At 36.5% G+C, this 13,695-nt stretch overlaps 1 protein-coding gene across 1 annotated transcript; it reads right to left on the bottom strand.

The window, feature by feature from the left end:
- Positions 1 to 10,305: 10,305 nt before the first annotated feature.
- LOC140170165 (cyclin-dependent kinases regulatory subunit-like) lies at positions 10,306 to 13,666 on the bottom strand. Its single transcript, XM_072193489.1, has 4 exons — positions 13,522 to 13,666; positions 11,860 to 11,960; positions 11,042 to 11,169; positions 10,306 to 10,458 (listed from the first exon to the last, which is right to left on the bottom strand). The coding sequence occupies exons 2-4, from the start codon at positions 11,937 to 11,939 to the stop codon at positions 10,385 to 10,387; spliced, it is 282 nt and encodes a 93-aa protein (XP_072049590.1). The 5' UTR covers positions 11,940 to 11,960; positions 13,522 to 13,666; the 3' UTR covers positions 10,306 to 10,384.
- Positions 13,667 to 13,695: the final 29 nt, after the last annotated feature.

A 13,695-nucleotide genomic window follows, 5' to 3' on the forward strand; every position in this document is an offset into this window, starting at 1 on the left:
AATAATTCTCGCCCATTAGGAGCTGATCATAGTATAATGCAATAGCTGCCATGTGTAGATGCGTACAATATACTGATTGTAAATTGCCATATGTTTACAGGGCAGCTGTTGCACTTACCCACTTCTGGCACTGAGCAGTCGACATCAGTAAAAGAGTACTTTGGTGATAGAAAGAAGTTTTCATGTCTTATCCAGCAATGAGCTATTCCAGTTGAAATCCATACACCCCCTGTAGACATGACCTTAATCTCCCATACAAGGAGTATGAATTTCAAATAGAGTTACCTGAATGGGTGACTCTATTTGAAATCTATACCCCTGTATGGAAGATTAAGGTCATGTCTACAGGGGGTGTATGGATTTCAACTGGAATAGCCCAATGTTTTGGAGTGAATACCTTTCACAGAAGCTGCCTGTTGAAGTAAGAACCTTTCAGAAACTACATCTTGGAATATGGCACTGTACCCATGTTTGAAGTGTTAAATAAAGTGTGAATTAGAAGTTTAACCCTTAAATTGTAGAACAAATGTAGTTGTGGTCAATAACTTTTTTTTTTTTAAATTTCATGCCCCTTGCCACACCTTTACTGATGGCTATTCCGTTTAGTTTTGGTAAAAAATATCTGATGTCACACCGATATATAATGCACAGTAACGATGTTCGCTAAACGATGTGCACATCGGCGTGATGTCTAATGACGACATCTCGGGTCTACCCGCAAAGGCTTATGGGATTTACCAAAAACATCAATTTTGTATTTTGGCTAATAGAATAATACAATAAGGTACTATTAGTAATTCTGTGAATCAGTAATTTGTTAAAATCAGAAAATCTGAATTTGCGTTGGGCTATCTCAGATGAAAACCAACACCCCCTTTGGAAGACATGACCTTAACCTCCCACGCAGGGGGTGTAGATTACAAATGGAGTCACCCATTCAGTTAATAGTGCCTTTAATAACATGCAAGGGTTTGAATATAATGAAAATTACAACTCATCCGTGTGGTCTCTGTGTAAATCATATTGTAAAAAAATTGTACATTGAACCTGTATTAAATTTGTGAAATATATGTATTGGGCTATTCCAGTTGACATCCTTACACCCCTATTGGGACCCCTATAGAAGACATGACCTTAATCTCCCATACAGGGGGTGTAGATTTCAACCCCATTTGAAATTCACACTGTGTGGAAGATTAAGGACATGTCTTCCACATGGGGTGTATGGATTTCAACACTGGAATAGCCCAAAATTTTGGTAGGATTGTAAATAAAATTGAATTAATTTTTGAGTGTCAAATCAAAAATTTCTCACTGTTTTAAGACACTCGCCATCTTGGCTGAAGTTACTATCTAGACCATGTATACGATCCACTACTTGGAACAAAATCAACTGCGGGATGAGAAAAGCACCAGAAGTACTGTTCAATTCCGTAGGAAAAGTAAAGCCCAGTGGTCATTCTGAGGAAGCCGTCAGGCAAAATGGCGAAAATCTTTAAAACAGCGCGTAATTTTGTATTTGTCATTCAAAATTAATTTGATTTCTGTATTAAATTGTTTTGTGTTATGGCTGTACTGTACTGTACTGTACTGAAGTGAATGTATGATAGAAAAAGAAATTCTGCACATTTGATCTTGGTAATCAATTTTAGTAACATTATTAGAGCTGTACATCGAATTGTTTTCTTCCAGCAAATTGCTTTATACTTGCATAAACTCAAGTATACACTATACACTTGTAATCAAGGATAAACAGTAACTTGTGCTTGCTTGTAACTTAAGAATAGTCAAGAACTTGTACTCAAACCACTTAACCCTCTTAACATGGGTGTCGATTCCAGACAACAGTCTTTAAAAATTAAAACAATTCAGTACTTTTTCATGACCATTTTTATCGGCATGAAAAATGAATTAAAATGAGTGCAAACAAGCCCTTGATATTTTGAGAAAATATCTCAATTATGTTAAAGCTCATGGGAAATGCAAACCATTAAGATTTTTCATGTTGCCATTCTCTTGGCTGGACTGACCTTACCACACAGGAAAAGCACTGAAAACGTTTACCAGTGTGCACAAGTGAAGTCTGACTGTGTTCCCCACTGGCTAACCTGCGTATCATGCATGCACCCAAACTTGTGTGCTATGGTGTCAATGGATCAGGATGTCCAACAACTAGAATACTCATACTCGAAGCCATATACTTAAAATTGAACAGTATTGGGCTATTCTGGTTGAAATCCATACACCCCCTATGGAAGACATTACTTAATCTTCAACACAGGAGTGTGAATTTCAAATGGGGTTACCTGAATGGGTGACTCCATTTAAGGGTTTTCCGTCGTCACCCGATTCGACTCGACTATTGCGCCTCTTTTCAGCAGCGTGCGTACTCCGGCGTCGTGCTCGGCGTTGCGTTGCAGACATCGCAGAGAACGATGCGTTTTGTGCGTGTCAATGCGCAGGGCCACAAAATAAAGAAAACAATGTTTGCTGAGCGCAAGAAAAGTGCCCGCTTAAATATAACATGCCAAACGTTTTTCTACAGCTATAGGCAGCCCAGTGTTTAACTTTGCTTTAATTGAACTGCTATGTGATATGAATCCACCTCGAGATAATTCCGTATAGTTTTTGTGACCAAAAACGTTTTCCTCTCGGTAAACGGCACTAAGCATGCTAAGTAGGCACATGCCTATAATAATTGTAGGCCTATTATAGTCAAACACTTCCGCAATGGTGTCAAACGCCGCTTTAACATGTTTAATAAATCCTCTATTATCTCGATCGAGTCAGGTGAACATGGTGAAAGCTGAAAATTCCTCACTTTGTGTAACTTGATCATTCTTATCTTTGCAGATTGCAGAAATGGGAGTCTTTCTTACACCCGTTTATGACCAAAATACACCAAATTAGTAAGAAGTCTTAATAATCGACATCATTAGAATAATTGTTCCTATTATGGTAACTTCTTAGGTAACTTTTTTTTACAGTGAAAACTTTCCTGCGTAAACAGACAACTCCTTTTTTGTGGCCATATGCGTAAACGAACGCTTATCCGGCATCAGATCGCGTGTATACCAGCGCGTTGAGTACGCACTCAAAATATCCATGTACGCAATTAACTACGCATGGTGTCGCAGAAAAAATGCATTTTTGACCTATTTTGGTTAATTTACGCGAAAACAAGGTCCGGTACCCCCAAATTTTTTTTGCGCGATTTACAGAGCTTTTTATTTTTCATAACATATATAAAATAAAAAAATTTTATCGATACAATTTTTTCTACAACGCAAAAGGTTGTCTATTTTGAGAAAATGGCTGATTTTGCCATTGACGTGTACAGAGATTTTTGGAAATGTACACCTCTTTTAAAACGGCTGTAGCTCAAAAGTGAGGTCCGCACCCCTGTTTTTTTTACTGATTTATTATCTACACATATTAATGTACAAAATATGTCAATTTAAAAAAATTTGATCGAACGGTTTAGTTACGACGGTAAACCCTTAAAATCTACACCCCCTGTGTTGGAGATTAAGTTCATGTCTTCTATAGGTGGTGTAAGGGTTTCAACTGGAATAGCGCAGTCTGCAAGTTTACTTTGAATGCATGACAAAATTGAGTACTCCTATTACAAGTCTATCGAGTTGTGAATAAAATAAGCTGCAACCAAATTCTAGTACTTATTTACCAAAGAATGAACAATTCCATCCAATTAAGTTATGTAATTTACTGTTCTTCTATGTTGTTTGTATTTACCCAAGGTGGTATTAGTTTTTGTTGCTTGGGATTGAATTTTGGGCCAATATTGAGACTCATCAAGTTGCATTATTTAGGATGCCTTCCTCCTCCAGAAGAGGATTGTTATTATCCATTTAATATATATTTCTACTGCTTCTGCAACAATTTGGGAAAATACAATGTATTTTTTGTGGTGCCTTTCTTGTCAATTCTCTTCAATCACAAAAAAAAAATGGAAAGGGAAGGGAAACAAGTATTTATGGTGTCTCTTAAAGTATGAAATTTTTTGGGCAGGACATATACTATCATTTTGTAAATAAAGATATTCTACAATGTAATAAATTAAACTACAAGTTACAAAGCTAGTTACTTCAACTTGTAAATTGTAACAATTATTTAAAGTTATATTATGAATAAACAGTGTCCTCAAATTTTGTATACTATATCCATGGTTGTGTTAGTTATTGGTGATGTTTTTTTTTAATTTCATACATTTTTTGATGATTCACAGTAGTAGAGTGTTTAAAAGCAATACACAAGTCTTATCATAGAGATTTTGTCAAAGTGAAGCTAAAAAGGTCATAGGTCAAAACCTGTTGGTCACAGAAAACAAGTCATTGACCCGAGAAACACCAGCGGTCACGTGACGACCACGGAATAAACCAGTGGCTCCGAAGGCTTGTGGGTGCAAGCCGCAGGCTACCACAGCTCTGAATATAATAGTTGTGAGACGTAAGTTAAAACTTTCTTATACTATAAGTCATTGACTCTTCCTCAAACTTTACACTTGTTATACTGATATATTTTTTGTAATAAAAAAGGCCCATTTAAAAATCACATCATCTGTGTGGTTTACTTAGCATGAGCAGCTTTAGTTGCCCAAGCACTAAAATATGTAGTAAATTTAGCTGCCCAAGCAAAGTAAAGCATGCAATTGCATGCAGACAGGAGTTGTTAAACAGTGATGAATGAAAACAAAAAGTTTAGGATGAGTTGTTGAATTGCAAATCAACAACACGTTTGCCATTTGAAGGGAAGGAGTTCTGCATTGAGTTTGTCTTGCCGACTTTTGTAAACAATTTTACAGGCCGTGAGGGTCTGCAGGATAATATATTAGGTGACCCCCAGTGATTGTCACAGGCTTTAGGCTCTGAAGGCCTATTCTTATTTCTAATACTGGTTATGAATATGCCAGTGTTGTAGCTAGGAGGGCAAGGGAGGGTAAGTGGGGTGCCAAATTGACCAATTCCACACTCCTTAGATCGATTCTGCGCCCCTCCAAGCGATGAAAGTCAAAATTTGTGTGTATTTCAACATACTAGTAAATTGTGACGTCCCATGTCAAAACCAGACACTTTTGGGCGGGATCGTAAATGGAGAAATAGCCATCTGCCCGGGGGTGATTTTTTTACAATTTGGGTTTGTTGCGAATTTGTGATGTTTTTAATGTTTAAAATATTGTCTGACTGGAATATAAATGGCATCTTGTATTTTTTGAGACATTTTTCAAGGTTTTTTCAATTCCTACTCTCAACATTGTCAATAATATTTTTAAAGGCCGATATCTCGGTTTCCAATTTTATAATACCATAACTTACTAACTCAATATCTTCTGATTTCATTGGGGAATACGGCGTTGTGGAGCATATATCTCTATATTTAAGATATGTAAAAACCTCAAAATTGATAACATGCCCCAAAGTGTCTGGTTTTGACATGGGACATCACAATTGTCATTTTAGGGCCAAAATTCAACTTGATTATAATCAATTAGTAGTATTTGTGGCGTGCAAATTTTCACAGGTGTCCACACAATTTTTTCAGATATTGGGAGAGGGAAACATTCTGCCATTTCACAGAATCACAATAATATGTACATTGTACAACAACATTTTCAAAAGAAACAGGTAAAATAAGGATTGAAAAACGACAAAAACATTGTTTAAAATTTATGTACATACTTTTATATTACAAACTGTATTAGTATTACCATCAGCAATTTACAAAACGGGAGTATTGCATCATAGAAAATATTGCTTGTTTACATGGGCAGTATACAAAAACTAACATTTTGGCATGATAAAAAACTAAAATAAACAGAAATGAAGTAAAATGCCAAATCCATTTAACAAATTAAGCGAGCTACTAACCGTCCAGTGCGTATTATTTTCCACAAGGTCCCATGCACACGCTTGAGGTAGCACACGTGCTATGCGAGGACTATGTTTAAAATAAGAATTTGGCATTTTACATGATGTCCAACTAAAATTACTGTAACCAAAGAAGTTAGGGTAGGAGTGTATGCACAGTATAGCCCTGTGCATAATGGACTACTCCAAATGAAATCGATACACCCCCTATGGAAAATATGACCTTAATCTCCCACACAGGGGGTGTAATTTCAAATGGTGTCACCCATTCAGGTAACTCCATTTGAAATTCACACTCCCTGTGTAGAAGATTAAGGTCCTGTCTTCCATAGTGGGTGTATGTATTTCAACTGGAATAGCCCAATGCTATAGGACACCTGCCATATATTGGGTTGTCAGGAATGGGAACCAAAATAATATACCTCCGAAATTGATTGGCAAACTAAGCATGAAACTACATGTCTTAAATATGTGAAATGTGAGTTTCACAGCTTTGCGCAATGCCACCAACACATTGTATACAGATTGCAAACCAACATGCATTTTAACCCCCTGGACACTACTGGTCATCCAACAGCATTTCTGATTGGTTGATAACTTGAAATGCTCATTTCAATTGCCAATAATGACTAGACTTACACTATTTATGGTCAAACTTGCATTTGCAGTTGATCTTATTACTATCCTCCTTGATTGGTTCAAAATCGGACACAATATTAATTTTGGCCAATTGGCAGGTAGTTCTCATGGGGTTAAATCAAACTTTGTCAGATGAATGGCAAAATAATCCAGAGGTACAATCCCCCCCCTCTGTAAGCAACACACATACTCACCCTGTCTAACTTCTTCATTATACAAGTTACAAAGCCTCATATCAAACATTGACTACGCAGTGCCAGAAATAGGTAAGTGCAATAGCTGCCATGTGTAGCTGCTATGTGTATATGATTACAATACACTGTGTTTAAATTGCCAAATGTTCACAGGGCAGCTACTGCCCTTAACCCACTTCTGGCACTGAGCAGTCGACATGCCCGAATCCAGACTCTGTATACCACATAATTATGTCTCTTTGGGTTTGGTAGCGATGTCAAATGTGTCTCTGTATGCGAGTATGATTCTGAGAATGGCGAGCATGCTCAGTGCCAGAAGTGGATAAGTATCCTTATCCTTGCCCCCTCTAACATAGTCCTGGCTACGCCACTGCTTTGAGGTACAACATCAGTTAACATCCACTTTTTCCCAACTTCATACAATGAACCACAAAGAAAATTGACATGCAAAATGAATATGCATTCTACATACCGGTAATACAAAATATTTTGTTAATAAAGTGACATTAACTTACTGAGCTACCATATTAGTTCCAAAACATCACATGCTATACACAGAAACAGACAGAGTAAAATCAGGACCCCTGTACCACTCCTGGGGTACCCCCCACCCACCCACTACTAGCAGAGCCAACCAGCATGATCATCCAGCAGTAAGTTAAAGCTGCATTGGGCAATTCTCGTTGAAATCCATATACCCCTTATGGAAGACATGACCTTAATCTCCCACATAGAGGGTATAGAAGTCATGCACTCATTCAGGAAACCCCGTTTGAAATACACACTCCCTGTGTGAAAGATTAAGGTTATGTCTTCCATAAGAGGTGCATGGATTTCAACTGGAAATCCTAACAGACTCAGTACCCCCAAATTTTTCTCCCATGTTCGAACAAAGAAGGGGGGGCAGATGCATGCTGTTGCAGATTCTACACTTTCCCTTTCAAAAATTATAAAAGGTATTCATTAACAAGCATTTCCTACATAATATCAAATTTCTTTTTCATTTTACAATAATTCAAATAATATTTACACAGCACATAGTTTAATAGCACAACCAATTATCATATTTTCACTATTGTTTGGTTACCTAGTTGGTTTGTGAGGGGCACATACTTGGTTCCATGGAATGTGTTGGGCTAGGCATGCTTGGAGTATGTGTACCAGACTCCAGTTTACTCCGAGACTAATTTAGTCTTGGATTTACTGTATGATTTATTTTCATTAATGTATTTTTTCAGTAATATGAAATTATCATCATAGGCATAGATCCCAGGGGACCGGGGGTAAATCCTCCCAATATTTTGCCAGGGGGGATGGTCCATACAATCATCCCCACAATGTTGATGCCTGTATGTGGGTTTCTGACTAAACTAACCTCATATTTGGCCATTTTATCCCCCCCAAACCACAATATTTAATCTGTTTTGCTTCAAAATGGCAACATTTTTTGCACAATTTGTGCGCATTTGTACTACAAACTTATTCTGTTGCCAAAAGGTGCCAGATTCACTATATTCAAGAAATTTGTTCCAACCCCGTCCCCCCAATGTCAAAAAGAAATCTACGCCACTGATTATCATTGAGTTATTGCATAATCTTGGAAAATATGATTATGAGCTAAATTATTAAACTAAAGAAGTGTAAGTAAGTTGCAAGTTTGGTTTAAAAACATTTTCTAAGATTTTAAAATATTAATACCGGTACCTTAGGAAAAACAGGTAAAAAACCCAGGAAGTGGGGATTATAAAGGATTTTCTGGAAACCCATGCTATATCTGGGATCCTGGAGGTAACCCCTACTGGGACTAATTTTAAGTCAAAATATACCTCTAGCGGGACCAGATTTCTACAAAAACAAACCCCTAGTGGCACTAAATTTCTATAAAAACATACCGCTAAAGGGACTAGTTTTTCGTCAGGAGTTTCGGTAAGAAGACCAAGTGCACAAATATGACAATTATTGTACCAGAAAAGACTTCAAATTCAAAGTCACATTTCTATTTTTTATCAAAAATTCCAAAAATTCAGATACATGGGCGTGGAATCAGAAAATTTAATACCCCTTTTGAGACTAGAAGAGGTGAATTTGATATCCATAGCGGGATTAGAAAAGGTTAAAGTGAATTTGATACTCCTTGTGGGAGTCTTGAGACTAATGTTAGTCTCGCTAAAAATGAATCGAGCATGGGTTCCCGGCTAGAATCCAAGAATTGACAAATTAAAATTTCATTAGTTCAAATAGTAAAAAAATACATGCGACTGAACAACAGAAAAACCAAAACAAACAAAATTAACATATAGAACATACACTTAGTTCACAGCCAAAACCAATCAGCCAACCCCATATAGATTCAAAATCAGACCTTAAAATCGGTATATACACTCCACAAGGTTAGATGCAATGTGATTTTCAAATATGAAAATGAATGCAATTAAAACAAATTCTGTTTGAAATAGACATATTGCAATGTGCACCCACTTTGAAAGATGAATTGCAACAAGTTCATTGTGGAGTGAAAGCGGCTCTGTATAAAACTTATTTTGAGGTCTGGTTAAAACATAACTTTTTTATAACTTTGTTGTGAATTGAGATGAAAACAAATAAACTTACACTTAGAATTCCCCCAGGAGTGTTGAGACTCCACAAATTTTGTGTGTTGTTCATGAAGGGTAAAATATTGTACCTCCTGTTTGTTTCCTGACATGCTAGCATATTTGCAACATGTGTACTATATTGTACCAATTACACACATTAAACAAACCTTTGATTCGATTTCAGGGACTACATCCACAAATGCTGGAGGTACGCAATTATACAACATAGTGGCTGTCCTAAGCATTATGCATGGGAAACACACAAGGGTCTAAATTCTCTAAGTCTATAAAGTTCTTCTCACCTCAAGATTGGTGGTGAAATCAATGCTTGTTTTAAGTTGCAAAACGTGCATGCCATTCTCGGAATTACAGATTGCGTAGCCCTGAAACATGCACACTGTTCTTGGAATCACATGCTCATGTGTAAAGGCAGCAACATTAAAACACTGTTGTCCATGCAGGATACGCTTTTTGATGTTCCTACTAATCTCACAGTGAGATGAACTATAACCTCTTTGGGTTGAAACCACAGAAATAGAAGAATAAAAAATTCAAACTCTATCTCTGTAATGCTATTGACCCAATTTGCACGGTCATCTCAAAACGAGGTTCTACCAGCAAAGTGCATGGTGTGTGTGCATACGCCTGTCAAACGCATGCCTTAATTACCACGTACGCTTTGCAAAAGCCTTCTGACATTGCTAGAAAAGCGCAAGAAATAAAAATGCACTTTTTGTGCATGCGTTTGCTGGGAGAACCTCGTTTTGGTAACAAGATGGGGGATCCGTGCAAAGGGCGAATAGAGGCACTGTATGTCGCAGAGGATATTTTGTTGTATATGGGTACAAATTACACCAAGTGTTGCATAAAAAGCAGCAATTAGTTCTGAATGTATTCCCAAGAAAACAGAACTACCACAAAATTTTCCTCCATGTCCGAACAAAGATGGTGGGGAGTCTTAATTCTTGTCGATTTATTTCTTTAATTGAAATAAATATTATTGTTGCACAATACTTTAACACTGTCACCATTCGCTACATGTAGTCACAGGCATATATTATTGCATGCATGGTTACATTTTATACATTTTGTGTCTGTCATTTGGTACATCGTTACGATACCTTTTGAAGAGCAGGATGTGTGGTTCTGAAAATAAAGTAATACAAAAAGAACTTGGTATTAAAATAAGAATGATGAATCTTTCAACTATGTCAAAATTGACACCAAATATCCATACATAAACAGGAAGCAGACACCTCCCCCCACACATGAGCCAACTACCTTATGCAGCCGTCAAAGGGAATCTTAACCCTACCCTCAAGACTTCACCATTTCATTGGTGAAAATGCGTCTAATCTTTAACTTACTGTACAAACCCATAGGCTGACCCAATGAGTTTGCAGATACCGTGAATCTTCATCCAAACAAATAATTGCAAAAGTGAATCTTTGACTAATCTTTACCCTCGTATATATTGTTATATTATGCTTTTACATAGAACCAGCACTCACAGATCAGGTGAATCTTGACCTAATAATTTTTTTCTTGTGGCGAATCTTGAACTAATATTTTTGGACAGAAGGTGAATCTTTGCCTAAAAATAATTTTTGAAATTTGAAAGGTGAATCAAGGTGAATGGCTTGAGGAGGGTAGGTTCAAGACTCCATTTGATGGCTGCATTAACCAATTGCACTAACTTGACAACCTGTATACTAAATAGACTACTCACCAGGACTGTGTATCATATAGTGGACCCATCCAGGACTCTGCTGCACACCAAGATTTCGCCATTCTGTCTCTGTCATCAAGTGGTTCTTAGGAACAAGTTTAACCAATGCTGATGGCAAGATGACGTGCCTTTTTATACAGTAAAAAAGAAAAAAAACAGATGATTAAAATTGCAAAAATATATCTAATGAAAATTATATGATTCCATTCCCAGAGGTATCAGTACAAATGACCATATACGGGGGTGATGTGCTGCAAACATGGGTAGCATTTTCAGCCTTTTGAAATATGGATGGGATCCTGTTTTTTCAAAAAAAATTCATTTTTTGGAAAATATCCCAATTTTGCCTCACTGTAGCCAAAATTTTGGAAATTTCCTAAAGATTTAGGAAAAAAGTTGTAAAAACTAAGACAATTTGTTTTAAATTTGACTGAAAACATTTCAAACTTTCTTGCAACACAAGAATAATAAGAATAAATAGATGAAAAATCATTAAATAAAAATATAAATTAAACACAGATGGAGCAGAGACTGTGTCCATCACTAATTATATCTTGTTTCATATTAGTTACATCCGGCTCTAGTTGCCCGCTGGGTCAGCATTGTTGGAAGATTTTTCCAGCGACTTATGAGAATTTCCTGTCCTTTAGAAACTAATGGTAAAGAAAAAAATTAGGCGACTTTTCAACATTGGCTCCTGTGACTTCCGATAGTTTCCTGCCCCATAGAAACCAAGAGAAAAATTGGGTGACTTTTCGATTATTTGACCCGCAATTCGGGCTGAAAGTTTTTGGCAACCCTGGAGACCATTGCCTCACCTGTATTCATATTCATCATCTGTGTACTTCTCCGAGTAGGAGATAAGACCTTGTAATTCTTGCCGGCTGCTTCCATTCATCTTAACAGAATTACATTTCCCCTAAAAATAGGAAAAGAAAGAGTAAGTAAAGTATTAAAAACAAAAACATTTTATTACAAAAAAATACAAAATAAAACCAGATGTGATGACCTCATTTGCAAGAGGATAAACATACTAGCTATAACCCTGCCCATACTTTCAGGACTACATTTATGTTGATGTCAGTCTTGTCAGACATTTATTTTGTTGTTCTATTCTTACTAGGCCAAGAAAAAAAAATGTTTGTCTCAGACACCCGCGGACATTGCTATGTTAAATCCAATTTAGCGCCTAGCGCTATGCGTTGGCCGTAATTTTTTTTTTCCCCTATTTTCATTTTTTCAGTATGTATAGCGATCCAATTTTGTCTTTTTTTGCAGTTTGGTTGTTGGTTTTTGTACATATTTCGCCATGATTGTAAAAGAGACAAACAAAACTATTTGTTGTGTAGGCCTATATATTACTATGTTTCTGTATTTGAATATCATAAAGTACATAAATATTGTGCCTTGAAAAAAAAAAAAATCGCATATCTCATATTCTTAAAAAAACAAAACGCATAGCACTTAGCCTTTTTACCAAATATGTCTGAGACATACTTTCTTTTTTATTTGGCCTTGGATTGCTTTCATGTTTTTAAGAAATAAAGAGTATAATGCTCTAGATTCTTTACACAGGATTCCATGAAATTGCCAATATTGTAAGTTATTCTGAAGGTTCGGTAATAAATGAATATTATGTATTATTTTGTCGGTAGTGCAAGTTGAAGCTAGTGAGTTTGTGATTTTGTATGTTATGTACAAGAGTGTTTTCATGAAGCGTAAATTGACATGCCATCATTCAAAATGATCCATCTTATTTAGTTTGGTGATGGGCTGGGCACGTCAAAATAATGATGTATGACGTGACCATGCTGGGTATAAATTAGGATTAGGGCCAAGTTTTTAGGTTAGGGTTAGGATTTAGCATTACCGTAACCACTCGGGTATAAGCCCACCCCTAGATGGGCAATTTCACTTCAAAAATGGGGTGGGCTTATAACCGGGGGAGGGGCTAGTAGTTTAATTTAAAAATTAAAAAAATCTTCCCCATTTGTATATGCCTAATGTATCAGTAATTTCTATCATCTTTGTCAATATTTTTTAAATTTTAAGTATGGAATGTTAATTTTTAACTGATATTTTTAAAATATTTGTTCTTAAATGTGAAAGAAAAGCATTGATCGGATTTAAAAACTTAGCCAAAATAACTACTGGGCTTATACCCGAGTGCACCCTTGTTCCCCGAATTGAATGGTTTGAAAAATAGGGGGTGGGCTTATAGCCGAAGGTGGGCTTATACCCGAGTGGTTACGGTAATAGAAAGAAATAAGTTTGATCTTTTGAATTTGATAGACCATCGATGCTTGGTCGATCCTAATTATTTATGAAATTGATTAATTGACCATTGTTAATTGTAATAACATATGAATCTTTAGCTGCACTGAAACTGCCTAGTGACAGTGTAACTGTATGTACATTTATTTAGGACCAAGCGTCATTTTTAAAGTTAATATTTGAGATGAAGACCTACACATACTTACATTAGACTTGAAACTAGTGACACTTCATGATCTGAGAACCGTTTTACGTTATAAGGGCCTGCAAAGTTGACAAAACCCTGACAAATCACCAGCCAAAAATATCTGATCACAATTAATTTCTTGAACTGGCGGGATTCAAACTCATCCCTCTTCGCAGTTCAAAGATTCTAATGT

Source organism: Amphiura filiformis, chromosome 14 (genome assembly GCF_039555335.1).
Source record: "Amphiura filiformis chromosome 14, Afil_fr2py, whole genome shotgun sequence".
NCBI classification, from domain to species: domain Eukaryota; kingdom Metazoa; phylum Echinodermata; class Ophiuroidea; order Amphilepidida; family Amphiuridae; genus Amphiura; species Amphiura filiformis.

What these genes read in the sequence shown, in the direction of transcription:
- LOC140170165 (XM_072193489.1), bottom strand. Translation starts at nt 11,939, where the DNA reads ATGAATGGAAGCAGCCGGCAAGAATTACAAGGTCTTATCTCCTACTCG. An exon ending in GATGATGAATATGAATACAG is followed by an intron (nt 11,170 to 11,859) that starts GTGAGGCAATGG and finishes CTGTATAAAAAG; the next exon opens with GCACGTCATCTTGCCATCAG. An exon ending in CTATATGATACACAGTCCTG is followed by an intron (nt 10,459 to 11,041) that starts GTGAGTAGTCTA and finishes CTTTATTTTCAG; the next exon opens with AACCACACATCCTGCTCTTC.